Genomic DNA, 27,030 nt, shown 5'->3' on the forward strand with positions numbered 1-27,030 from the left:
AGATGATGTTGAAATATTCAGAAAGTTCAGGACCCTGGATGCTTAGTCAGAGGTGACTTAGCTCTCTTCCTCATAGTCTATTCCAGCTTTGATTGGCCCCGTTATTTAAACAGCTATTTAAAGTTAAGACCTCCATGTTCCTTTGTGTTGTTTCTGTCATTAGCCACTGACTTGATTAAAAACTGGAGGTCAGAAACTGAACATGAATGATCTTTAAGATAAATTTTAAATTGTGTGCCTGTATGTGTGCATGTGTATGTGTGTGCACACATGCATGCACACACACTCACACAATCACACATGAATGCAGGTGCCTATAGTGCATTAAATATCCTGGTCCTGAAAGTTACAGGCTGTTGTGAGCTACAGATATGGATGCTGGGAACCAAACTCAGGTGCCCTGAAAACCTGTAAGTGCTCATACCTTCTGTGACATTTCTTCAGCTCCCTGGTGGCCTTTAGAAATCTGTCCCAGCTCTCCTACCTCAGACTTCCACTATGACTAAGCTAATCAGCTTTCTGTGGCAAGTGATCTACTTCTGGGTAGCTAGGTGAATAAGCGATAAAATTCCGGGGTTTGTGGTGTGGTGAGCACGTAAAGACATTCGGAACTGCTCGAAGCCACCCTGCCTTGCATTTACCCTCTCTGTCCTGGGGTCTCATAGAAACTAATTTAGACCCAGCCGGGTGGTGGTGGCACACGCCTTTAATCCCAGTCCTGGGGAGGCAGAGGCAGGTGGATTTCTGTGAGTTTGAGGCCAGCCTGGTCTGCAGAGCCCAGACTTCAAATCTGTTTGTTTCCAGTGCTTACTGCATTCTACAGCAGTGTTTATAAAACCAATCTTTGGATCAAAGTGTTTTTTGACTTTAAAAATTCATTTTTCTTTTGTTGGTGGGTGAATGCATGCCGTGGCACCTGGTCAGAGGTCAGAGGACAATGTGCAGGAATTGATTCTCTTCTTCTGCTATGTGGGTTCCAGGGATTGAACCCAGGGCACCATGCTTGGTGGTGAGGCTCTTTACCCATCCACTGGTCATGGAATTTGCCTGGCACCAAAATCACTTTGTACTGGTGTGTATTAATTTAGTTTATTCCCCACTATTATTTTATTTTGTAACTCACGTATTTAGTGCTTAAAACATTATTTGCCACATTCTTCAGTTTTCATTTTATTTGCTTCCATTAAAATGCTCTTGACCATCATTTTTTGGTTGTTGAACTGTTATCCTTTTCCAAAATCTAAAAAATTTCATCAAAAAGTGAAATATTTCTGGGTCTACTTTGCTTTGAATACTCTTGGCACAACCCGTGTCAGTTCACACCTGCAGTTATTTTACAGGTAGTGCAGCCGACTTAGATCTATCTCACACCTATTTCTGTGTCTCCAAAGGACTGAATCTACTATTTGCTTCAGAGCACACATATTAGGTGTTTGTTCAATAACAAGGTAACCTCAGTTGTTTACCTTGAGCTACATCATTATGTCAATAAAATAAAGACTTTAGTTTTTAAACTGAAAAGTTCTGCTTTTTTTTTAATCCAAGGATTAAGCATAGATTATTGTGTGTCTAATGATTCCCACTGCTAGTCTCTGGTGTACAGATGCTAAAGAAAGTTAGAGGATATAGAATTATTGAAAATAAAAATGTCAGTGTTCAATTCCAGATGCCTTGCGGCTCTCTGTTTTCTGACGGTTATTCCGAATGCTCTCGTTCGTTCCAGGAGGATGAGATTGCACCAGCAGCCTAGGTCCTTCCTGCGTGCCTCATTCATGATTACCAGAGCAGGTTATTCATCATGTGTAGGTGATAGTAGCTTTATTAGCAATTAATTGAGTTCATAGATAATAACGTGGATTACTGATATTTAAAAGAGGGCTTCTGTGAAGCAAGAGGACATCTGTTACATAAATACATTAAAAGTCACTTAAATATCCCCATTATAGTGATTGAGGAACACTGTAAGTTGATTCGCACTGAAGCAAGTGACATTTCATAATAAAAAATATTAGTGAATACTAGGTATAAAGGTGCTAAAAATACTGATGACTTTTTAATGCACAATGAATATTATGTTTGAATTAAGGAGAGAAGGAATTATTAAATAGAAACCCAATGTATTTAATGAGTGAAGTTTTAATTAAGGGTAGGAAATTATCATAAATTAATGATGGAGTGTGTGAACAATAAAAGTATGATTGCTGTATGCTCTGACTGACAGTGATGATCTCCTCTGGCTAGCACACTAGTGTGGCTCCCCTCTTTCTCCTTGGTTCCTTGGTCACCCATCAGGGCAAAGGGGGCAGAAGTGGCAGGATGGGCCTTGTCTGGCCTGTGAGCATGATGGGAATAGCCTTTTGGGAGATAGCCTCAGCTCAACTTTAGTCCAGAGTATAGGAGACATATAGAATTGGGATGGTAATTGGGGAATCGCCTAATTTGTATTAAATGGCATGCTCCTATCATATAGCTGGATTAGTAGCAGCATGGCCCTATCAAAGTAGCTAGAGCATATCACCTAATTACCATAACGTAGCAGGGGAAGAACATTTGCAGGGAACTGTGTCAAGGGTCACAATGGAGAAAAGGCATCCAGGCCTAGAGACGTTCTCTGAATAGGGTCTGGGAGAGAACAGGAAATTCTCTGCTGGGAATTTTGCCAACAATTTTTTGTTCCATTTTGCCAAGCTTGAAGAGAGCTTGCCAGGCCATTGTAGACTGCAACCTCTGACTGGCAGGGCCTCCTAACACTTTACAGAGGGATTGTTATCCAAAGATTGCATCATAGCATTGGGAAGTTCAGAACCCCAGAAAAATTTGCATCACCATGAATTCTTAACAGCTAAAATAGGCAAGTAGTAGTTTGAGAATGTGCCAGCCTATGGGAGGCATTCCACTACATAGTTGGTGTCTTTTGCTTTACACACGTGGAAACTGAGGCACTTCCTCCAAAGTCAGACAGATCAAAAATGGTGGGTCCCAAATGCTCACAGGAGCTGTGTTTACCTGAATAAGATCTGTATTAGATGGAGTCAGTTGAAATTCCAGTATGGTTGGGAGAGAGACCCCCAAGGCCCCAATCTCCAGCTGAGGAACTATTGTCAACTGGGGGAGGAGGGAGAGTCACTTGTCTTTTAGGGGTGTGGCCACTGGTTGTTTGCTCAAACCCTCAGTATTGCTCCATATCCATACATGTATGGGACCACTAATTGGTATCAATAGGTTGTGAGAGTAAAGGACGTGGAGCTGGGAAGAGGCTGGTTGTACCAGGGAAGCCTCAGGTGAAGTAAAGGGGGAAGTGGATGGTGGATATGATTAAGGCACACTACATGCATGTATGAATTTTTCAAAAGATAAATTAAAATACTATCTAAAAAATAAATGGACAAAAAAAACATAGTGCAGGATTAAGTGATCTCCAGGACCATATTTATAAACGTCATGCTGTAACTGGAAAAATGAGAGCCACAAACATAAAAGAAAAAGTTTAAATGAAGAGCTTGAGAAGGAAAACTTGGGAAAAGCTGGATGTGAAGAAAGGGATGCTGGGATTCTGGCCACTGTGGGAATTTACAGGGCATGCTAGATTCCTTACTCAATGCTGGTAAGGTATTATTGATCTCCAGTGTTTTTGTCCTGAAACCATAAATTAGCAAATACTTCTTATTTTCATAAAAAGTAATATTTTGAAGTTTTTTTTCAGAAGACAAGTTATTCTCATGATTAAAGGTGACAAATGATTTTTAAAGTTTGAAGTAAAAGGTCTTCCCATGCCTAACATGTATTGTTCCATAAAAGCAAAGGAATATGTCATTTCTCTTCTCCATTGTTGACAAAGATCATGGCATATTACTTTTCTGCACAAAGTATTTTTGGATATTTTTATATAGATATTACAAAAATAGCTTTTAGTTTTTAAAGTATAGCGTCCACTCTATGGGAGTATTGTGATTTATCTAATCAGTTCCACATAACGGGCAGATGGGTTTTTCCTGATGACGTGTAGGCTTTGTGATCCATGTTTCAGGGGACAGCCTCATAGACATATCTCAGGTGTCAGTTGGTAAATATCAGAGCAAAAACTCAATAGATGAATTTGTTGGTCAGAACCTATTTGCCTGTGCAATTTTGATAAATATTGCCAAATTAACTTCCATGGTGTTTGTACCGATTTATATTATCACTAGCAGCACATCAGAGGCCTGCTGATTTGTAACCAAGATGCTAGTTAAATTGTTGAATTTTTGCCAATCTGATGAGAGAGAAAGAAGAGAGGTGAGGGGAACCCATGGCATGTATGTAATTTAATTTGTATTATCTTCTGAATGAGGCTGAGCATCTTCTCACTGGTCAAGAGCCACTTGTGTTTTTGTGTACTTATCTTTCATAGTCCTAATTTTCTTATCCATTTCTAGAGGATGATTATACACTATGTGAACAAATCTTAAGGATGAATCAGCAATATTTCATCTACCTTGTCACTCATCCTTACATTTTCTTTTTACTTTGCTGAAGAGTTGTAACATGAGGGCTTGCTTGTTGGGGTTTCTGTCCTGCCTGGTCAACGAGAACAGGAGTATTCTGGGAAGAAGGAAGCTTCCTTCGCAGTCTGTCCAGACACCAAAGAAGCAGAATGTGACCTGCCCCACTGAAAAAGGTACTGAGCCATGTGGCTAACATATAATAGAGTAATGGGCTAATATAAGTTATAAGAGCTAATACGAAGCCTGAGCTAATGGGCAAACCAGTTTAGTGGTTATAACTCATGGAGATCTCTGTGTGATTTTCTTTGGGGCTAAACAGCTGCAGGAACCAGGCAGGACAGAAACCCCAACAACCAGGCCTTCATGTTACAAATGGTGCCAACATGTGGACAACTGCATCCACATAAATCCTGAGACAGCTTGGGAAGTAATTCTAGAACAAAATAACAGAATTATGCATGGTTTCTTGGTAGTAGCAATTTTTTGGGTCTGCTCTGCTTGCTAGAGACAAGCGCTCTCATTTAAGAGAGGCTTCCTGACTCAGCTTTAGCTGCAAAACCCTGCAGTTCTTTAAGAGATGCTGCCACAAAACACTTGAATGGTGTTGATAAAAGCTGACTGCATGCTTTTCGGTTTTCAGCAATAGCAGGAAAAAAGCTGTGCCATTTTAAAATGCCAGCTTTCTGGGTTGTCCTGCCAGTGCAAACTCTGACTCTTTGAGGCAGTAGGTCCAGCTACAGAGAGAACATTTGAGTGTTGTTTGTGGACACACTGTTGCAGATTGCTTGCTGGCAAGGACCTTGAAATGCAATAGAGTTGTGGCAATATACATGACTCCGGCTGGTACTTCAGCCATGAGATCGAAATCTCAGAAAGCTAAGGAATGGGCTGCATCCAACCATCAAAGCCATGGCTTTAATCCTACCCATATTGCTTAGCAAATTAAAGACTCATGTGGTCAGAAAGAGAGAGATATACAGTAAAGAGGGATTCAAAGATGAAGAAAACCTCTAAATGGTTTGCAGTGTGCTTAAAAATATATGCAGTCTTGGAAAAAAAAAAGGTTAAAGTCCTTAAAAATAAAAATGAAAGAAAGAGAGTAGTTGGGTGTGGTGGTACACACCTTTAATGCCAACACTTGGGAGGTAGAGGTAGACAGACCTCTGTGAGTTCAAGGTGTGGTGGCACATGCCTTTAATCCCAATGCCTGGGAGGTAGAGGCAGATAGATCTCTGTGAGTTCAAGGTGTGGGAGCACACACCTTTAATCCTAGCACTTGGGAGGCAGAGGCAGGTGGATCTCTGTAAGTTTCAAGACAGCCTGGTCTACAGAGGGAGTTCCAAGACAGCCAAAGATATACAGAAAACCTGTCTCAAAAAGTAAAAATTAAAAATAAAAGAAATAGAGTTTAAAATAAAGCCATATAAAGATGAAAAATACACAGAGAATCTGGATACTGTATGTTATTATGCTCTTCGAATTGTTTGAATACTGAGGAAGGAGCAGCAGCTGCTAAAAGATATTTGCTTATAAATGCTGCTGAATTAATCCAAGATAGGTATTTTGAAAATACCTTGAATTCAAAATTGAATCTGCTTCTCCAGATGCACACTTGCATCGCTCTTCAGATTCCTCAGTTCTGCCTTTTGGTTTGCATTGGGGCTCACCTGTTCTTTATTAAGTCCATTCTAGGCATCTTTTTGTGAATACCATTGATGGAATTTTTTGACTTTGGAGAAGAGATTTTGCTTTTGTTTCCACGGGAAATGAGAGGCTGTGGATTCATTCTGTGTTAAGAAAAATCAGGTTTGATAAAGGAAGACCACCTGAGAAATCTCCAGTAGGAAGAGATGGCCCGAATGTCTGAGTTCTACATCCAGAACAGGTTCAAGACTGCTGCCTGAGATGATCAAGACTCACTGGATACTCTAGTCAGGACTTGATCATAATTCCAAATTTTCTTTAGGTCCTCATAAGATTATCAGTGCACCCAAGCAGCAGGAAATAGCCTGGAATACTACAACCACATTCCCAAAAAATGGACTATGGATGTTCTTGTTTTCTTAAAAAAAATAAGAGGGGGAAATGGTACAGGACAATTCTAACCAGGCCCTCCTTCCATCAACAATTGGCACTTCAACAAGCTTGCCACTTGCTCTCTACACAGTGAAAGGTGATGTCATGGTCTTGGGTGTGGGGCTTGTCTATCACTTTAGTGCATGCGATTGTCAATGCTTTTCTCTCTGACCTGCCATGGACTGCAGAAGTCTTGTTAGGTTTTCCCATGCAAATATACTCACTGTTTCTTTTTACTTTTTGGTGTTTTTAAAGGGAATTTGATTTTTATCCTATGCCCTTTTAGGTCCACAGAGATGAACATGTGAGTTTTTATTTTATCTTTTTATGTATAATATTAATATAAATGGTTTTCTGGCCATAATGGATTATATTTCTTTAGTGTGCTGATGGACTATTTTGCCTAATATTTTATTTAAAGTTTTTCATTGATATTCATGAGTGATATTTCTCTCTGATTTCTTAGTGCAGCCCTTATAATTCTTAATGCTCTTGATATGAATACTTTGTTTCAGAAAGCAAATATGAATAATTTCCCTTTCATCCCATGCATTAACGGTTTAAACAGCGATGTAACTGTCCACTCTTACATGGTTGAGAGATCATTAAGACTCTACTGGGGCTGTTTACGTGATGTTTTGAATTAAGATTCTGTGGTTGCTGATCAACTAGGGCTGAAGGATCAGCAGTGACTATCAAGATATCAGCATCTCTGAGGTGACATCTGTTGCTAAGATAATGGATGTTACTCTGTTGAGGTTTCAGAAATGAGGGTCTGCAATTTCTCACCCAAGAGTTGTTAAAAGAGATTTTGTTTATAATCTCCAAACGTAATTGTCTTTTAGGTTTCTGAAATGATCCGTCCTTTTCCACAAAACCATGGTTAAACAATAGCATCTGCATTATGTCTCCTTTTTGGAATTTGTTAAATGTTTTTTAGTGGCCTAATCTGCATTATTAATTTTACTTCAGCTTTTGTATGAACATACTTTTTCCTCACTCAAAGTTTACAAACTGAAAGTTGTGTGTTAGATTATTCTCTAATTAGTATGCGTTAGTGGATTTCTCTAGTGCCTCACAATTTTTGCTTTATATATGTTGCTGCCACGTTATTTAGTGAAGAGTCATAACATCTTGTACCTTTACTGAAAATTTCACAATCTAGAGGAAGGTTCCATTATTTGTTTAATTATTATAGAAGCTTTGGGATCTAAATTCTCCTTCTCCTCTTCAATATTTTGACCTGTGGTTCCATTTTCTTTGTATTTGTCTAATATACCCATGGATCTATTTAAAACCTCAACCTTTAAAATCCAGTTGTTTTAGGTGTGTGTGTTGTGTGTTTTTACAGTGAAAGTAGTGTGGTTTGTATTCTCACTCCTGTTTAAACCATTTTCCTCAGTAGACGAGTTAAACTCACAGATAGCCATAGTGATAATTTGTTTGTGATCTGACAAATAAATCTTACCTGAATATCAGAGTGCAGAGCTAAGCCACTAGTTAGCCATGGAGGTCAGGCAGTGGTGGCACACACCTTTAATTTACTCAGAAGGCAGAGGCCCAAGGGTCTCTGTGAGTTCAAGGCCACCCTGGGCTATATGAGACTGAATCTGCCTAAAAGAGAAACAGATCATACAAAGGTGATCCTAGCACTTGGGAGTCACATGCCTTTAATCCCAGTGTGGGAAGGAAGGTAGGGAACGGTGGCTCTCAACCTGTGGATTCTGGCTTCCTTGGGGTAGGATGACCCTTTCACAGGGGATGCTTAAGACCATTAGAAAACACAGATATTTACATTGTGATTCATAACAATAGAAAGGTGGAGACAGAAAGGGATATAGTTGGGCAGAGAGAAGAATATAAGGCGGTAGAAGACAGGAGTTCAGATATAGTCTGAGGATTCAGTCTGAGCATGCATTCTGAGGTTTCGTAGAGACAGCATTCTGTCTGAGGATTTGTAGAGATAGGACCGCCCCTTCGGTCTGAGATAGAGGTAAAAACTCTCTTGTGGCTGACGACTCTGCTTCTCTGATCTTTCAGCATTAACCTCTGTATCTGAATCTGGATTTTTATTACAAAGAACAATTAGTATTACAGATAATCTATTAATGTTTTATTGTACCTCTGCCTTGTTGGTTCTGTGATTTTTTAAAAGAAAGCTTTCACTTAAGCAAGCTGTTTCCACTGAGTCTCTGATCCTTAAAAACATGGTGCTTTTATTATGGGATTTACCCTTGCTCAATAGCGTTAGGTTTCAAATTCCTTTTGTCAAATATTTGTTTCTTAACAGAACCAAAGGGAAAGGCCATTTCTCACTCCATTTTCATTGACCACTCAATTCCATCCACTGTTAGGACTTTCCCCTGTGCCCACTACTACTTGTTCACATACATTTAGGTATATTATGTTCAACTTCTTTTCTATTTTGAGATATATAATGTATCCTTAGTATGTCTATATTGTCATGCTTCTGAACATGACAGTTCAATTTTTTTCCATCAAATGATATATCACTAAAACTTAAATTGAAAATCTATATCCCATAATTCAACTTAGAGGTTTTAGATCTGGTTTTTTTGTTGTTGTTTAATTTTTTTTAAATTTTTTCAATTTGACAGTTGATAGATTAGACCATTAACTAGCAAGTGCCTAACTTGTAGAACACATGGCTTCAAGTTCCCTTTCAAATAAACATCATAAAGTGGAAGCCCTGTCCTCTGGGAGTTGCCTCAGTTCAGACTGAACCTCCAAGAAAGTCTGCCAAACAATGACCCCTCCCCAGAGAGGTTCAAGACCACTTCTGCAGGGTATTTCAACTGCCCCCAGAGAAAAAAAACATGTGGTTTCCCAGTCTTCCTTCTCCATCTCCTCTCTGAGGACCTGGAAGGCCACCTGGGAGCACTGGCATCCACTAAATCTGGTCTTTTTCTAATTCGGTTGGACTTGGTCTGATTTGGATTATTGCATCAGCTGGGAGATTTATCAGGATGTAAAAACTTTTCAACCACAACATGAGTAACTGTGTTAAAGGATCACAACATGACCCTCAAAACAACATGACCAAATGTCTGTGAACTAAAATCTCTGGTACCATGAACCCAAATAAATTGTTTCTTTCCTCCTCCTCCTCCTCCTCTTTCTTCTTCTAACTTTCTTCATCCTCCTTCTCCTTCTCCTCTTCCTTTTAAAATCTGAGAGAGGGTATCTCTGTGTAGTCATGGTTGTCCTGGAACTCACTCCATAGACAAAGTTGACCTTGAACTCAGAGATCTGCCTGCCTCTACCTCCCGAGTGTTGGGATTAAAGGTGTGCACGACCATTGCCTGGCAACTATTTTTTTTCTTAAATTGACTATGCAAGATACGTTATTGTAGGAATGAAAAAAACATACAAGCTATATTAATCTTTGTAGAACCCAAAATTATATTACCAGAGAGTTAATATATAGATAGTTAAGATAAAAATCCATAAGGAATTTTAGATTGTATCATGAACTTAATATAATAATTTACAGAAGACATTTTCCTGAGTGGTGCTTTAAAAAAAATTCTAGTGGTTGGGAGCTCTCACAAGCCAGGAACCTTTCTAGGATGTCAGGACTGCGGAAAGAGCAACATGATCCTGAACTTCTCTCCTTTTCTTTTCATAAAAATAATAATTTACAAGATTATCACCTTGTTTCTGTGGACATCACTGTCAGTCTTTATTCAGTAATTATTTGAGAAGCATTTATAGTCAGACAGACATGGTAGTACCTCTTGGAATGCAATGATGTGTGATATAGAGACAAATATTTCTTGTCTGTAAATAAATACATACTCTAGAGTCATCATTAGAATAAATGTCTTGAAGGACAATGTGGAGCCAAGGATTTTTTTTTTAGTAGATATAAGTAGCCTGGCATTTGAGAAAAAAAGGTAAAGTCTTATGTTGTTGTACAAAATTATGTTTCATCAGACAATGAAGTCCAGGGCCTATTAGTATCACCCAGATGGAAGGTGACATGTTTCAGCTTCTTTTCTGTTTCTGTGATAAATACCACAAAGCAAAAGCAACTGGGGTAGGAAAGAGTTTGGCTGACTTACAGGTTAAGGTCCGAACCTGGAAACAACCTGAATGCTCCTTGACCAAAGAATGAATAGGGAAGTTGTGGTACATTTACACAATGGAGTACTATACAGCAGAAAAAAATAATGACGTCTTGAAATTTGCAAGCAGACGGATGGATCTAGAAAACATCATATTGAGTGAGGTCACCCAACCCAGAAAGACAATTATCATATGTACTCATTTGTAAGTACATATTAAACATAAAGCAAAGAAAACCAGCCTACAAATCACAATTCCAGACAACCTAGACAACAATGAGGACTCTAAGAGAGACATACATGGATCTAATCTACATGGGAAGTAGAAAAAGACAAGATCTCCTGAGTCAATTGGGAGCATAGGGACCTTGGGAGAGGGTTGAAGGGGAAGAGAGAGGCAGGGAAGGGAGCAGAGAAAAATGTAGAGCTCAGTAAAAATCAATTAAAAAAAAAGAAAAAGAAATGAAGCAGAGACCATGGAGGAATGCTGATTACTGGCATGATACTTGTGGCTTACCTGACTACATTTCTTACATAGTTCAGGCCTACTGGCAATGCACACTGGGCCTTCTTTTTTCAATTAGAGAATGTCATACAGACATGCCCACAAACCTGTCTGATGGAGGGAATTCCTCAGTTGAGGCTCCCTTTACCATGTGAGTCAAGCTGACAAAATTATCCAGCACTCACAATAATCCTTTTGTGATTTTGCGGCACATATCTAGAGAAATTAGGTATTCGAAATCAACGCTTGAGTAGAGGTGGCCCAAGTCTGAAATTTTCAGTTAAGGTTGATCTGTGTAAATCACATTTGAGTAACTTTGCCCTCTAATCATTTGACAGCATAAGCTTAAAATTTCAGCCCACGTATGAGCATAATGCTTAAGTAAACAGGCTTTTTGCTAAGAGTCAGCAGCTATTCTGTGAAGAAAGATTAAGAATCCAGAATGATGAAGGAGGAAATGATTTGAAGAGCAAAATAAGACACAGCTTCCTGTGAATTCTTGCTTATTGTACTGATTTGCATATCCTGCTTGGAAGATGCATACTATTGTTTTAAAACAATAGGCTATTTTTCATAAGCAGTCTATAACTTAGACATGACAAGAATGAAATCTTTTGTCATTCATAGCTATTGAATCAATTCTTGATTGTTGATGACAGAAGAAAATTTAAAATTGGAAACTTTCTCAAAGTGCTGCTTTATTTTTTATAATAATATCCTAATTTGGGGTGCATATGTATTCACAAATACCTTTCAGAAATAATGCTATGGTCAAACCCAAAAGTTGACAAGTGGTTTAAATTCTTCAGACACAAGGAAGCAAATTTTTCCTAAAGCACTTAGTGATAGAGGAGAAACCTATGTAGTCCATTTGGAAAATATCTCTAGAATTCAACAACTTTGTATTTCATTTTTTCCAAGTTTGGCTATTAAAGTTTGTACTATTGATGGTAGTAACATCTCCCCAGGTCATTAAAACTGATTGTTTTATTTTTTCCTTTCTACTTTCTGCCTGTCTCTCCTCCTCTTTTTCTGGAAGCTCTCATACATTATTCCAGGACTTCTAAGTATAGAGCAATGTAGGGTAGGGAAAGGCATCCTTGGCTTAAAGTTATTTTTAGTGTAGCAAGAGAAACTGGTCAGATGCAAACACAGTTACAAAGTTTGATAACTAATCATGCCATATAACAGATAGTTCAGAAAGTTTTCTGCTTACGTAGACAAGTATCTAAGATGCCAGATATAAGCAGGCTTGACAAGCACGTGCAAAGAATCTGAAGCAAGAGAATCAGGAAAATGAAGACTGAGAGTTGAAAGGAGGATTGGTCATGGCTGGAAATTATGGGTTTATAAATATGGATATTAAAATGAGAAGGTTTAGGGATGAAGGTGACTGGGTGATTAAGAGTGCTTACTATTCTTGCAGAAACCCAGATTCAGTTCCTATTATCCACATCAAGTAACTTACAGCTACCTTGACTTTAGTTTCAGGGTATCTGATGCCCTCTGACTTCAACTGGCCCTTGCACACTTGTGGTGCCTACATACATGCAGGCAAATAAGCATATACATAAATAAAACTAATAAATTACTCTTTATAAAAAAACTAAGATGTTGTGAGATTGCCAGTTCTTGTTGTAGAATGTATTACAAATACCTGAACTGATAGAACTTTCAAAGGAGTCTCTGAAAATCTGGCAGAAGTGATAGAATGTTCATTAGAACTCACCCAGGACACATCGGAAGAGAACCAGATGGTGGTACCAACATAAGGTTTTGTTCATAAAGACCCTTGCTTATTTTTATAGCTTAATACTTTTTTTTAAATTTTTGCTTTGAGAGGTAGAGGTAAAACTATAAGAGTCCCATGCTACAGAAAAAGATTTTGCCTCTGATGTGCAATTTTAATTCAAAGCACAACTAATTGAAATGGGGGAACAGTGTGGTATCCTATCACTATTTTAAATGGGCAAATACATCTGTGTTTATCTTTACTTGAAGAGAATATTCTCAGGGATTTCAAACTCTTTAGAAATGGTTAGGGAGAAAACATTAAGAAGCTTTTAGCCTTGTAAAGACATTATCATTTGAAGTTGAAGATATTACCTATGAATCTTTCCCACACTTATATACACAATCACTGTATATGGTAATTGTGATGAATTCACTTACCTGTACTCACAAGTTGAGAGTCTTTAAGTGTTGTTTGCATATGTTCAGAGAGAAAAAAGTTAAGTACACAATCACTCTGAAAAAAATAAAAAAGATAAAACACAATGGTATAATATTTCTTCATTTTGTGTATTTACCTATTAATCCTGCTCAGTCTTGCATGAAAGCATTGTTATTATTATATTATTTCTAATGAGTATCTGTTATGAATTTCATAATTAGAGAAAAATTTATTTGCAACCATACTGTCAATATAATTCTGCTGTGAATTAAGCTAGTCTTTTTATGTGGCTTGAGATCAATTACATTTCTTCAAATAATTTAAGGTTGCTATATTGCTGGAGGTCATCAAAAATATTTATGTTCTGTATTGTACAATTATCCACAAATCTCACATCTCCATGTCCTGGAAAATATAAAGCTTTATATAAAGTTTTCTGAGAAAAATTGCTTCCCAAATGACACACTTGCTCGCTTTGTAAGAAATCAATACTGAAGTTTCAATTCAAAGAATGTTCACTGAGGATTGAACTCCTTCTTAGCATCCAGGAATGCAAGGACATTGTAAGAGACAGATAGATGCACAAAGGCAGTGTCTCTCCTTAGGATAGTCTAGGGAGATTCAGCATTAAGGAGAACAAATTTTAGTCATGTGTATTTTAGGTATAAAACTAGGAATCTTGCCCTTTGTTCTAATAGCCGGCCTGCAGCAAGCTAAGACTGCAGGCAGGGAGACTTCTGACCAGCGAGTGGCTCTGATCCTGTACCAGAAGATACAATGGAGGGGTAAGTGTGTTGTTCCTGACCGCCACACAAGTCCGGTTAGGGAACACACAATATTCCCGCCATCCTTATCTCCCTGGCTACTCCAAAGGGGCAGCTTCCCCCAGCTAAACCCTCTCTCCTGCTACGCCATCCCAGCTTTCTGCCTGGAACCTCTACCCTTCCCCTCTCCCTTTTTCGGGGCTTAAATTCCTCCATCTCAGCCTGGGTGGGCACTGCGGGCCGGGCAGGCAGTGAGTGCAAAGGGACGGAAGTCCCTTTGTTCTAATAGCCTGCCTGCAGCAAGCTAAGGCTGCAGGCAAAGTGATTCCTGGATAGCAAGGGGCACTAATCCAGTAGAAGAAGACCCAGTGGAGGGAAGAGCCATTGGAGAGCATCTGAAGGAAGAGATGGGCAGGCGCCAAGGCAAGAATTCCTCCAATAATCTGAAAAACAACATGAAAACACCAGATCCCAGCGATCTTACGACAGAAGGACTTGAGCACCCTATTCCGGAAAAAGTGGAAAACTAAATCAATCAGAAGAGATGGGGATGGACATTTCATACTCATAACAGGAACAACTCATCAGGAAGAAGTCTCAATCCTGAATATCTATGCCCCTAATATAAAGGCACCCACATATGTAAAAGAAACTCTTCTAGAACTCAAGGCAGTCATCAAACCACACACGCTAATAGTAGGAGACTTCAACACTCCTCTCTCACCAATGGACAGGTCAATCAGACAGAAACCAAAGAGAGAATTAAGGGATTTATTGGAGGTATTGAATCAAATGGACTTAACAGACATCTATAGAACACTCCACCCAAATAGGAAAGAATATACCTTCTTCTCTACAGTTCATGGAACCTTCTCGAAGATTGACCACATACTCAGTAACAAAGCAAACTTCCACAGATACAAAAAAATATTAGTAACCACCTGTGTCTTGTCAGATCACCATGGATTAAAATTAGAATTCAACAATGCTACCCCCAGGAAGTCAACAAACTCATGGAAGTTGAACAGTCAACTACTAAATCACCCCTGGGTCAAGGAAGAAATTAAGAAAGAAATTGAAGTCTTCCTTGAATTTAATAAAAACAAAGACACAACATACTCAAACCTATGGGACACTATGAAAGCAGTGCTAAGAGGAAAGTTCATAGCATTAGGTGCCCAAATAAAGAAAACGGAGAAATCACACATTGGAGACTTAACAGCACACCTAAAAGCTCTAGAAAAAAAAAGAAGCTGATTCACCCAGGAGGAGTAAAAGACTGGAAATAATCAAACTGAGGGCTGAAATCAACAAAATAGAAACAGAGAAAACAATCCAAAGAATCAATGAATCAAAAAGCTGGTTCTTGGAGAAAATCAACAAGATTGACAAACCCCTATCCAAACTAATCAAACGGCAGAGAGAGAACATGCAAATTAATAGGATCAGAAATGAAAAGGGGGACATAACCACAGACACAGAGGAAATTCAGAGAATCATTAGATCTTACTACGAAAGTTTATATGCCACAAAGTTGGAAAATGTAAAAGAAATGGACATTTTTTTAGATAAGTACCATATACCAAAGTTGAACCAAGAACAGGTGAACAATCTAAATAGACCTGTTAGTCGTGAAGAATTAGAAGCTGTTATCAGAAATCTCCCTACGAAAAAAAGCCCAGGACCAGATGGTTTCAATGCAGAATTCTACCAGAACTTCCAGGAAGAGCTAATACCTATACTCCTTAATGTATTTCACAATATAGAAACAGAAGATTCATTGCCAAACTCCTTTTATGAAGCTACAGTTACCCTAATACCAAAACCACACAAAGATACAACCAAGAAAGAGAATTACAGACCAATCTCACTCATGAACATCAACGCGAAAATTCTCAATAAAATCCTGGCAAACTGAATCCAGGAACACATTAGAAAAATTATCCATTATGATCAAGTAGGCTTCATCCCAGAGATGCAGGGCTAGTTCAACATATGCAAATCTATCAATGTAATCCATCATATAAATAAACTGAAAGAAAAAAACCATATGATCATTTCATTGGATGCTGAAAAAGCATTTGACAAAATTCAACACCCATTTATGATGAAGATGTTGGAGAGACTGGGGATACAAGGATCATACCTAAATATAATAAAAGCAGTATACAGCAAGCCGACAGCTAACATCAAATTGAATGGAGAGAAACTCAAAGCCTTTCCACTAAAATCAGGAACACGACAAGGCTGTCCACTCTCTCCATACCTCTTCAATATAGTGCTTGAAGTTCTCGCAATAGCAATAAGACAACATAAGGAGATCAAGGGGATTCGAATTGGAAAGGATGAAGTTAAACTTTCGTTATTTGCTGACGATATGATAGTGTACATAAGTGACCCCCAAAACTCTACCAAAGAACTCCTACAGCTGATAAACACCTTTAGTAACGTGGCAGGATACAAGATCAACTCCAGAAAATCGGTTGCCCTCCTATACACAAAGGATAAAGAAGCAGAGAGGGAAATCAGAGAAACATCACCTTTCATGATAGCCACAAATAGCATAAAATATCTTGGGGTAACTCTAACCAAGGAAGTGAAAGACCTATTTGACAAGAACTTTAAGTCTTTGAAGAAAGAAACTGAGGAGGATACCAGAAAATGGAAAGACCTCCCCTGCTCTTGGATTGGGAGAATCAACATAGTAAAAATGGCAATTCTACCAAAAGCAATCTATAGATTCAATGCAATCCCCATCAGAATCCCATCAAACTTCTTCACAGACCTTGAGAGAACAATAATCAAGTTTATATGGAAAAACAAAAAACCCAGGATAGCCAAAACAATCTTATACAATAAAGGAACTTCAGGAGGCATTACCATCCCTGACTTCAAACTCTATTACAGAGCAACAGTATTGAAAACAGCTTGGTATTGGCATAAGAACAGAGAAATTGACCTTTGGAATTGAATAGAAGACCCGGATATTAACTCACAAACCTATGAGCACCTAATTTTTGACAAGGGAGCTAAAGGTATACAATGGAAGAAGGAAAGCATCTTTAACAAATGGTGCTGACATAACTGGATGTCAACCTGTAGAAGGATGAAAGTAGATCCATACCTATCACCATGCACAAAACCCAGGTCCAAATGGATTAAAGACCTCAACATTAATCTGACCACTTTGAACCTGATAGAAGAGAAAGTGGGAAGTAATCTACAAGATATAGGCACAGGAGGCCTCTTCCTAAGTAGGACCCCAGTAGCACAGACAATAAGAGAAACAATGAATAAATGGGATCTACTGAAACTGAGAAGCTTCTGTAAAGCAAAGGACACTGTCAGTAAGACAAAGAACTCAAGAAACTAGGCACTAAAACACTATTTAACCCAATTAAAAAATGGGGTACTGAACTGAACAGAGAATTCACAACAGATGAACTTCGAATGGCCAGAAGACACTTAAGGTTGTGCTCAACCTCCTTAGCGATCAGGGAAATGCAAATCAAAGCCACTTTGAGATACCATCTTACACCTGTCAGAATAGCTAAAGTCAAAAACACCAACGATAGCCTATGCTGGAGAGGATGTGGAATGAGGGGAACACTCATCCATTGTTGGTGGGAATGCAAAATTGTGCAGCCACTATGGAAATCAGTGTGGCGGTTTCTCAGGAAACTGGGAGTCAACCTCCCTCAGGACACAGCAATTCCACTCTTGGGAATATACCCTCGAGATTCCCTAACATACTACAAAAGCATTTGTTCAACTATGTTCATAGCAGCACTATTTGTAATAGCCAGAACCTGGAAACAGCCTAGGTGCCCCTCAATAGAAGAATGGTTAAAAAAGGTGTGGGACATATACACATTAGAGTTTTACTCAGCGGTAAAAAACAATGACATCTTGAATTTTGCATACAAATGGATGGAAATAGAAAACGCCTTACTGAGTGAGGTAAGCCAGACCCAAAAAGAGGAATATGGTATGTATTCACTCATATGTGGATTCTAACCATGATTAAAGGTCTTTGAGCCTATTATTCGTGATCCCAGAGAAGCTAAATAAGAAGATGAACCTGATGAAGATTATTTAGCTATCCGCCAGGAGGTAGGAAATAGTCAAGAGTCCCAGATCCTTCATCTGGCGATGGATGGCGATACAGACGGAGACCCACATTGGAGCACCGAACTGAGCCCCCCAAGGTGCAAATGAGGAGCAGAATTATGAAGAAAATGAAAAAGGAAATAAGGACTGCGAGGGATGCTATCACGCACTGATAGAAGGGGATGGATCTAATGAGAGTTTACCAAGGCCAGTTTGACTGCGACTGAACGAGGACGCGATCCAACCAGATTCTCTGAATGTGGCCGGATTCTCTGAATGTGGCTGGCCTGGAGTCTTTCTGAAAAGCCATTGACAATGACACTTGTTTCCTCTGCATATACTGGATTTTTGGGATCCAGTCTGCTTGGATACTCACCTTCCTGGACCTGGAGGGAGGGGGGAGGAACTTGAACTTCCCACAGGGCAGGAAACCCTGACTGCCCTTAGGGACGAAGAGGGAGGAGGAGAGGGAGTGGGGAGAGTGGGAGGGTGTTGGGAAGAGGGGCGTAAATGGAAACTTTTATAATTTAATAAAATTACTTTAAAAAAAAAAACTAGGGTCCCCGCCAGCCATCCCAGCTTCCATCCAGAGGGCCATCGGAGGGGTGAGTTGATTCGGGCCCGTGGCAGGGGCCCGGCAAGGAGGAGCTAGGACTTTCCCCGACCCCATAGACTCCCAGGTCAGCCTGCTCTGCTGGCTCCACACTGCTAGTGTCCCCGCCAGGCATCCCAGCTTCCATCCAGAGGGCCATCAGAGGGGTGAGTGTGATTCGGGCCCACGGCTGGGGCCCAGCGAGGAGGAGCTAGGACTTTTCCCGACCCCATAGACTCCCAGGTCAGCCTGCTCTGCTGGCTCCACCCTGCTAGCACCTCCGCCAGCCATCCCAGCTTCCATCCAGAGGGCCATCAGAGGGGTGAGTTTGCTTCGGGCCTGTGGCAGGGGCCCTGCGAGGAGGAGCTCGGACTTTCCCCGACCCCATAGACTCCCAGGTCAACCTGCAGTGCTGGTTCCACCCTGCTAAGCTCTCCCGCCTGCCATCCCAGCTTCCATCCAGGTACAAATTTCTATATTTCTCCCCTCCCACTGGGGCCATAAAATTTCCCCAGCTCAGCTGCCTTGCACACTGGGCCTGCTCTGTAGGCGCATCCCGGAAAGAGGGAGTGCCTGTGCTTCAATAGCCTGCCTGGGGAAAGGTAGGCATTCTATCAGTGAACTCCCTGCCCAACAAGGGAACCTGACCCGATACCAGAAGTTCCAATAGAGAGCATTTGATCGAAGAGATGGGCAGACGCCAAGGCAAGACCTCCTCCAACAATCTGAAAAACAACATGAAAACATCAGATCCCAACGACCCTACAACAGAAGGATTTGAACACTCTAACCCAGATGAAGTGGAAAAAAGTGCCATTATGAAAGCAATAGAGTCCCTTAAACAGGATATGAATAACTCCCTTAAGGAACTGGTCGAGAAGTATAACAAAAAGTTTGAAGAAATGAGTATAGAAATGGATGAGAAATATAACAAAAAGTTTGAAGAAATAAGTAAATCCGTGAATGATACCCTGAGAAACCAAGAAAAAACAATCAAACAAGTAAAGGAAACAGTCCAAGAATTGAAAACTGAAATGGAGGCAATGAAGAACACACAAAACGAGAACCGGCTGGATATGGAAAACCTAGGTAAACGAGTGGAGACTACAGAATCAAGCATAACCAATAGAATACAAGAGATAGAAGAACGAATCTCAGATTCTGAAGATACCATAGAGAAAATAAATGCTCTGGTCAAAGAAAACAGCAAATTCAACAAATTCTCTTCACAAAACATTCAGGAAATCTGGGACACAATAAAAAAACCAAATCTAAGAATAATAGGGATTGAAGAAGGAGAAGAACTGCAGATCAAAGGCCCAGAAAATATATTTAACAAAATTATAGAAGAAAACTTTCCCAATCTAAAGAACGATATTCCTATGAAGGTTCAAGAAGCATACAGAACGCCCAATAGACTGGATCAAAAAAAAAAAAAAGTCCCCTTGCCATATAATAATCAAAATGCAAAACATCCAGATTAAAGAAAGAATATTAAGAGCTGCAAAGGAAAAAGGTCAAGTGATTTATAAAGGTAAACCTATCAGGCTTACACCAGACTTCTCTATGGAAACCATGAAAGCCAGAAGATCCTGGATAGAGGTACTGCAGAAACTAAGAGACCATGGATACAAACCCAGACTACTATACCCAGCCAAGCTATCGTTCACTATCAACGGAGAAAACAAAATATTCCAGGATAAAAATAAATTTAAACAATTCGTAGCCACAAATCCATCCCTACAGAAAGTAATAGAAGGAAAATCGCAACCCAAGGAATCCAACATTGCCATCACTGCCTACAATAACATCTAGCGACCCTTCACAACCACAAGTCAAAGAAGAGAAACACACAAACTCTACTACACACACACACAGACACAAATAATAAACGGAATCAACAACCACTGGTCATTAATATCACTTAATATTAATGGACTCAACTCACCTATAAAAAGGCACAGACTTAGAGACTGGATAAGAAAACAGGATCCAACATTCTGCTGTTTACAAGAAATACACCTCAACCACAAAGATAGACATCTACTCAGAGTAAAGGGTTGGGAAAAGGTTTTCCAAGCAAACGGACCTAAGAAACAAGCTGGTGTGGCCATTCTAATATCTAACAAAATTGACTTCAAACTAAAATCAATCAAAAGAGATGGAGATGGACATTTCATACTCTTAACAGGAACAATTAATCAGGAGAAAGTCTCAATCCTGAATATCTACGCCCCTAATATAAAAGCACCCACTTATGTAAAAGAAAAACTTTTAGAACTCAAGGCACTCATCAAACCACACACACTAATAGTAGGAGACTTCAACACACCTCTCTCACCAATGGACAGATCAATCAAACAGAAACTCAACAGAGAAATAAGAGAATTGCTAGAGGTAATGATTCAAAAGGACTTAACAGATATCTATAGAACATTCTACCCAAAAAGGAAAGAATATACCTTCTTCTCTGCAGCTCATGGAACCTTCTCGAAAATTGATCACATACTCGGTAACAAAGCAAACTTACACAGATACAAAAAAATATTAGTAATCACCTGTGTCTTATCGGATCACCACGGAATAAAGTTAGAACTCAATAACAATTCGAATTCCAGAAAGCCTACAAATGTGTGGAAGTTGAACAGTCAACTACTGAATCATCCTTGGGTCAAGGAAGAAATAAAGAAAGAAATTAAAGTCTTCCTTGAATTTAATGAAAATAAAGACACAACATACTCAAACCTATGGAACACAATGAAAGCAGTTCTAAGAGGAAAGTTCATAGCACTAAGTGCCCAATTAAAGAAAACGGAGAAAGCATATATTGGAGACTTAACAGCACACCTAAAAGCTCTGGAAAAAAAAGAAGCAGACTCTCCCAGGAGGAGTAGAAGTTTGTAAATAATCAAACTGAGGCCTGAAATCAACAAAATAGAAACACAGAAAACAATCCAAAAAATCAACGAAACAAAAAGTTGGTTCTTGGAGAAAATCAACAAGATTGACAAACCCCTAGCCAAACTAATCAAACGGCAGAGAGAGAACACTCAAATTAATAAGATCAGAAATGAAAAGGGGGACATAACAACAGACACAGAGGAAATTCAGAGAATCATTAGATCTTACTACGAAAGTTTATATGCCACAAAGTTGGAAAATGTAAAAGAAATGGATTGGTTTTTAGATAAATACCATTTACCAAAGTTAAATCAAGAGCAAGTGAACAATCTAAATAAACCTGTTAGTCGCGAAGAATTAGAAGCTGTTATCAAAAACCTCCCCACCAAAAAAAGCCCAGGACCAGATGGTTTCAATGCAGAATTCTACCAGAATTTCCAGGAAGAGCTAATACCTATACTCCTTAATATATTTCACAATATAGAAACAGAAGAATCATTGCCAATCTCTTTTTATGAAGCTACAGTTACCCTGATACCAAAACCACACAAAGACACAACCAAGAAAGAGAATTACAGACCAATCTCACTCATGAACATCAACGCGAAAATTCTCAATAAAATCCTGGCAAACCGAATCCAGGAACGCATTAGAAAAATTATCCATTATGATCAAGTAGGCTTCATCTCAGAGATGCAGGGCTGGTTCAACATACGCAAATCTATCAATGTAATCCATCATATAAATAAACTGAAAGAAAAAAACCATATGATCATTTCATTGGATGCTGAAAAAGCATTTGACAAAATTCAACACCCATTTATGATGAAGATGTTGGAGAGACTGGGGATACAAGGATCATACCTAAATATAATAAAAGCAGTATACAGCAAGCCGACAACTAACATCAAATTGAATGGAGAGAAACTCAAAGCCTTTCCACTAAAATCAGGAACACGACAAGGCTGTCCACTCTCTCCATACCTCTTCAATATAGTGCTTGAAGTTCTCGCAATAGTAATAAGACAACATAAGGAGATCAAGGGGATTCGAATTGGAAAGGATGAAGTTAAACTTTCGTTATTTGCTGACGATATGATAGTGTACATAAGTGACCCCCAAAACTCTACCAAAGAACTCCTACAGCTGATAAACACCTTTAGTAACGTGGCAGAATACAAGATCAACTCCAAAAAATCAGTGGCCCTCCTATACACAAAGGATAAAGAAGCAGAGAGGGAAATCAGAGAAACATCACCTTTCATGATAGCCACAAATAGCATAAAATATCTTGGGGTAACTCTAACCAAGGAAGTGAAAGACCTATTTGACAAGAACTTTAAGTCCTTGAAGAAAGAAATTGAGGAGGATACCAGAAAATGGAAAGATCTCCCCTGTTCTTGGATTGGGAGAATCAACATAGTAAAAATGGCAATTTTACCAAAAGCAATCTATAGATTCAACGCAATTCCCATCAGAATTCCATCAAACTTCTTCACAGACCTTGAGAGAACAATAATCAAGTTTATATGGAAAAACAAAAAACCCAGGATAGCCAAAACAATCTTATACAATAAAGGTACTTCTGGAGGCATTACCATCCCTGACTTCAAACTCTATTACAGAGCAACAGTATTGAAAACAGCTTGGTATTGGCATAACAACAGATAAGTCAACCTATGGAATCGAATAGAAGACCCGGGTATTAACCCACAAACACATGAACACCTGATATTTGACAAGGGAGCTAAGGGCATACAATTGAAGAAGGAAAGCATCTTTAACAAATGGTGCTGGCATAACTGGATGTCAACCTGTAGAAGAATGAAAATAGATTCATATCTATCACCATGCACAAAACTCAAGTCCAAATGGATTAAAGACCTCAACATTAATCTGACCACTTTGAACCTGATAGAAGAGAAAGTGGGAAGTAGTCTACAAGATATAGGCACAGGAGACCAGTTCCTAAGCAGAACCCCAGGAGCGCAGACAATAAGAGAAGCAATGAATAAATGGGACCTCCTGAAACTGAGAAGCTTCTGTAAAGCAAAGGACACTGTCAGTAAGACCAAAAGGCTACCTTCAGACTGGGAGAAGATCTTCACAAACCCCTCATCAGACAAAGGTCTGATCTCCAAAATATACAAAGAACTCAAGAAACTAGACACTAATACTCTAACTAATCCAATTAAAAAATGGGGTACTGAACTGAACAGAGAATTCACAACCGATGAACTCCGAATGGCCAAAAGGCACTTAAGGTTATGCTCAACCTCCTTAGCAATCAGGGAAATGCAAATCAAAACAACTTTGAGATATCATCTTACACCTGTCAGAATAGCCAAACTCAAAAACACCAATGATAGCTTATGCTGGAGAGGATGTGGAATGAGGGGAACACTCATCCATTGTTGGTGGGAATGCAAACTCGTGCAGCCACTGTGGAAATCAGTGTGGCGGTTTCTCAGGAAACTGGGAGTCAACCTCCCTCAGGACCCAGCAATTCCACTCTCTGGAATATACCCAAGAGATGCCCTATCATATCACAAAAGCATTTGTTCAACTATGTTCATAGCAGCACTATTTGTAATAGCCAGAACCTGGAAACAACCTAGGTGCCCCTCAATAGAAGAATGGTTAATAAAGGTGTGGAACATATACACATTAAAGTTCTACTCAGCGGTAAAAAACAATGACATCTTAAATTTTGCATGCAAATGGATGGAAATAGAAAACGCCTTACTGAGTGAGGTAAGCCAGACCCAAAAAGAGGAATACGGTATGTATTCACTCATATGTGGTTTCTAACCATAATTAAAGGTCTTTGAGCCTATTATTTGTGATCCTAGAGAAGCTAAATAAGAAGGTGAACCTGTTGAAAATCATGTAGCTATCTGCCTGGAGATTGGAAATAGACAAGAGTCCCAGGTAACCTCGGGTGCATGGGGGGGTGGGAGGGTTGTTGGAAGGGGAGAGGGTTAGAGAGAAGGGAGTAGTGGAGGAATGGGGAAAGCTAGGTGTACTGGGATGGGGGGAGGGAGGAAGGATGGATATGAGATTAGGGAAGAATATATCTCAACTAAGGGAGTCATTTTAGGGTTTACAGGAGACTTGATTATAAATGGGATCCCAGGTCCAAGGAGAGATCCCCAGACTGTTCTCTAGACAGCAGAAGGTGCCTGAACCGGCCTTGGCCTATAACCATACTGATGAAGATTTTGCTTATCACCATAGATCATTCATCTGACGATGGATGGCGATACAGATGGAGACCCACACTGGAGCACCGGACTGAGCCCCCCATGGTCCAAATGAGGGGCAGAAAAAGGAAGAACATGAAAAAAACAGGACCGCGAGGGGTGCGATCACCCACTGATACAAGGGGACTGATCTAATGAGAGTTCACCAAGGCCAGTTGGACTGGGACTGAACAAGCATGTGATCCAACCAGATTTTCTGAATGTGGCTGGATCTCTGAATGTGGCTGGTCCGGAGCCTTTCTGAAAAGCCATTGACAATGACACTGGGACTTGTTTCCTCTGCATATGCTGGATTTTTGGGATCCAGTCTGTTCGGATACTCACCTTCAGGGACCTGGAAGGAGTGGGGAGGAACTTGAACTTCCCACAGGGCTGGAAGCCCTGACTGCTCTTAGGGATGAAGAGGGAGGAGGGGGGGGAGTGGGAGGGTGTTGGGAAGAGGGGCGTAAATGGAAACTTTTATAATGTAATAAAATTACTTAAAAAAAAAACTAGGAATCATTGCAACTAGACAGCCATTTAACTCCAACTCCAAATGTTTGCAAGCCTGGTTAACCTGAGATAGCTTTTCCTTAGTCAAAATGGCATTTATTTTGTTGTAAGCTATTAATAATCAAATAGATTCCCCCAAGAAGACATTCCATGATTGTGTAAAGGGCATACTGGATTACTGATTATATCATCTGTATGTGTGTATATATATATATATATATATATATATATATATATATATATATATATATATATGGTGCCTGTCAAGCACCCCATGTCAGCAATTTCTCATTCTGTGCAATGGTCTTTCAAATCCCCGTTAAGAAACTTTTACTTCCAGGTCTGACTTCTCTGCTGACTACTCTGGCTCCATCTCACAGAAAATAAAACTGCTATCAGTTCTACTGACACACACAATTACATTCCTTCATTCTTGTTGTAGTGGAAGAAATGCCCACTTTTCATCTAACGAACTAAATTGTGTCACTTCCACAAATCCACACTGATTTGCTGATGCGGGAGAATTGTCTGTATTCTGTCAATCATATTTTAATAAAACGCTGATTGGCCAGGCAGGCAGTATAGGCGGGAAAGCCAGACAGGAAGTAGGGGTGGAGCAAAGAGACTGGGAGTATTCTGAGAAAACAGGAAGCTCCCTCCACTCCTGTGCAGACCACCAAAGAGACAGCATGTAACTTGCCCAGCTGAGAAAGGTACGGAGCCATTATGGCTAACATAGATGAGAATAATGGGTTAATATAAGTTATAACAGCTAACAAGAAGCCTGACCTAATGGGCCAATCAGTTTAGAATCTTGTGGAGTCTTGTGTGTGATTTTTCCTTGGGGTTTGCCAGCTGTGGGGTACTGGGAGGGACAGAAACCCCAACAAGCCAGCCCTCATGTTACAATTTGCTAAGCCTCGGAACCACAGAATGTGATCTGACTGAGAAAAATTCTCATTTGGGATAAAATTAGTTAGGCTAGTGTGGTGGATTGAATGAGAATAACTCCCATAGGTTCATGTGTTTGATTGTTTGATCCCAAGTTGATGGAACTATTGGGGAAGCATTAGGAGGTGTGATCTTTGCTGGAGTAGAAGTAGCACTTCACGCCTATTTTGATCGTTCTCTCTGCCTCTTGCTTGTGGATCAGATGTGAGCTCTCAGCTACTGCTCCGGTATCCTGCCTGCCTGCCTGCCTGCTGTCATGCTCTCTGCCATGGCTATTATGGACTCTAACCCTTTGGAACTGTGCATTCCAGTAAAAATTTTATAAGTTGCCTTGGTCATGGTATCTCTTCATAACAATAGAAAAGGAACTACAACATCTAGGATTGGATCCTCTAATCCAATATTATTGGTATCCTTATAAAAAGAAATGGTTAGGATATAACAAAGGTAAAAAACAAATACTCTGGGTGAAGTTGATCAGCAACAAGCTAAGAAACAAGAACAGGTGGTGGTTCATCCACTGGACTATGAGAAGGACCCACTGCTGCTGACATTTTGGTTTTAGACCCCAGCTTCAATAATGATTAGATAACAGGTTTCTGCCATTTATGTCCCAGTGCTGACCCCTTCA

At 39.6% G+C, this 27,030-nt stretch overlaps 1 protein-coding gene across 8 annotated transcripts in view; it reads right to left on the bottom strand.

Moving 5' to 3' along the window:
• Positions 1–27,030, bottom strand: part of Pik3c2g (phosphatidylinositol-4-phosphate 3-kinase catalytic subunit type 2 gamma) — a 364,812-nt gene that overhangs the window by 30,660 nt on the left and 307,122 nt on the right. For all 8 annotated transcript variants that reach the window (XM_087904035.1, XM_087904037.1, XM_087904036.1 and 5 more), the window contains one exon: positions 13,326–13,401. In XM_087904035.1, the coding sequence (XP_087760161.1) occupies positions 13,326–13,401 (76 nt within the window). The remainder of the gene's footprint in view (positions 1–13,325; positions 13,402–27,030) is intronic.

The sequence above is a fragment of the Myodes glareolus genome, chromosome 3 (genome assembly GCF_982192425.1).
Source record: "Myodes glareolus chromosome 3, mMyoGla1.1, whole genome shotgun sequence".
Taxonomy (NCBI): Eukaryota; Metazoa; Chordata; class Mammalia; order Rodentia; family Cricetidae; genus Myodes; species Myodes glareolus.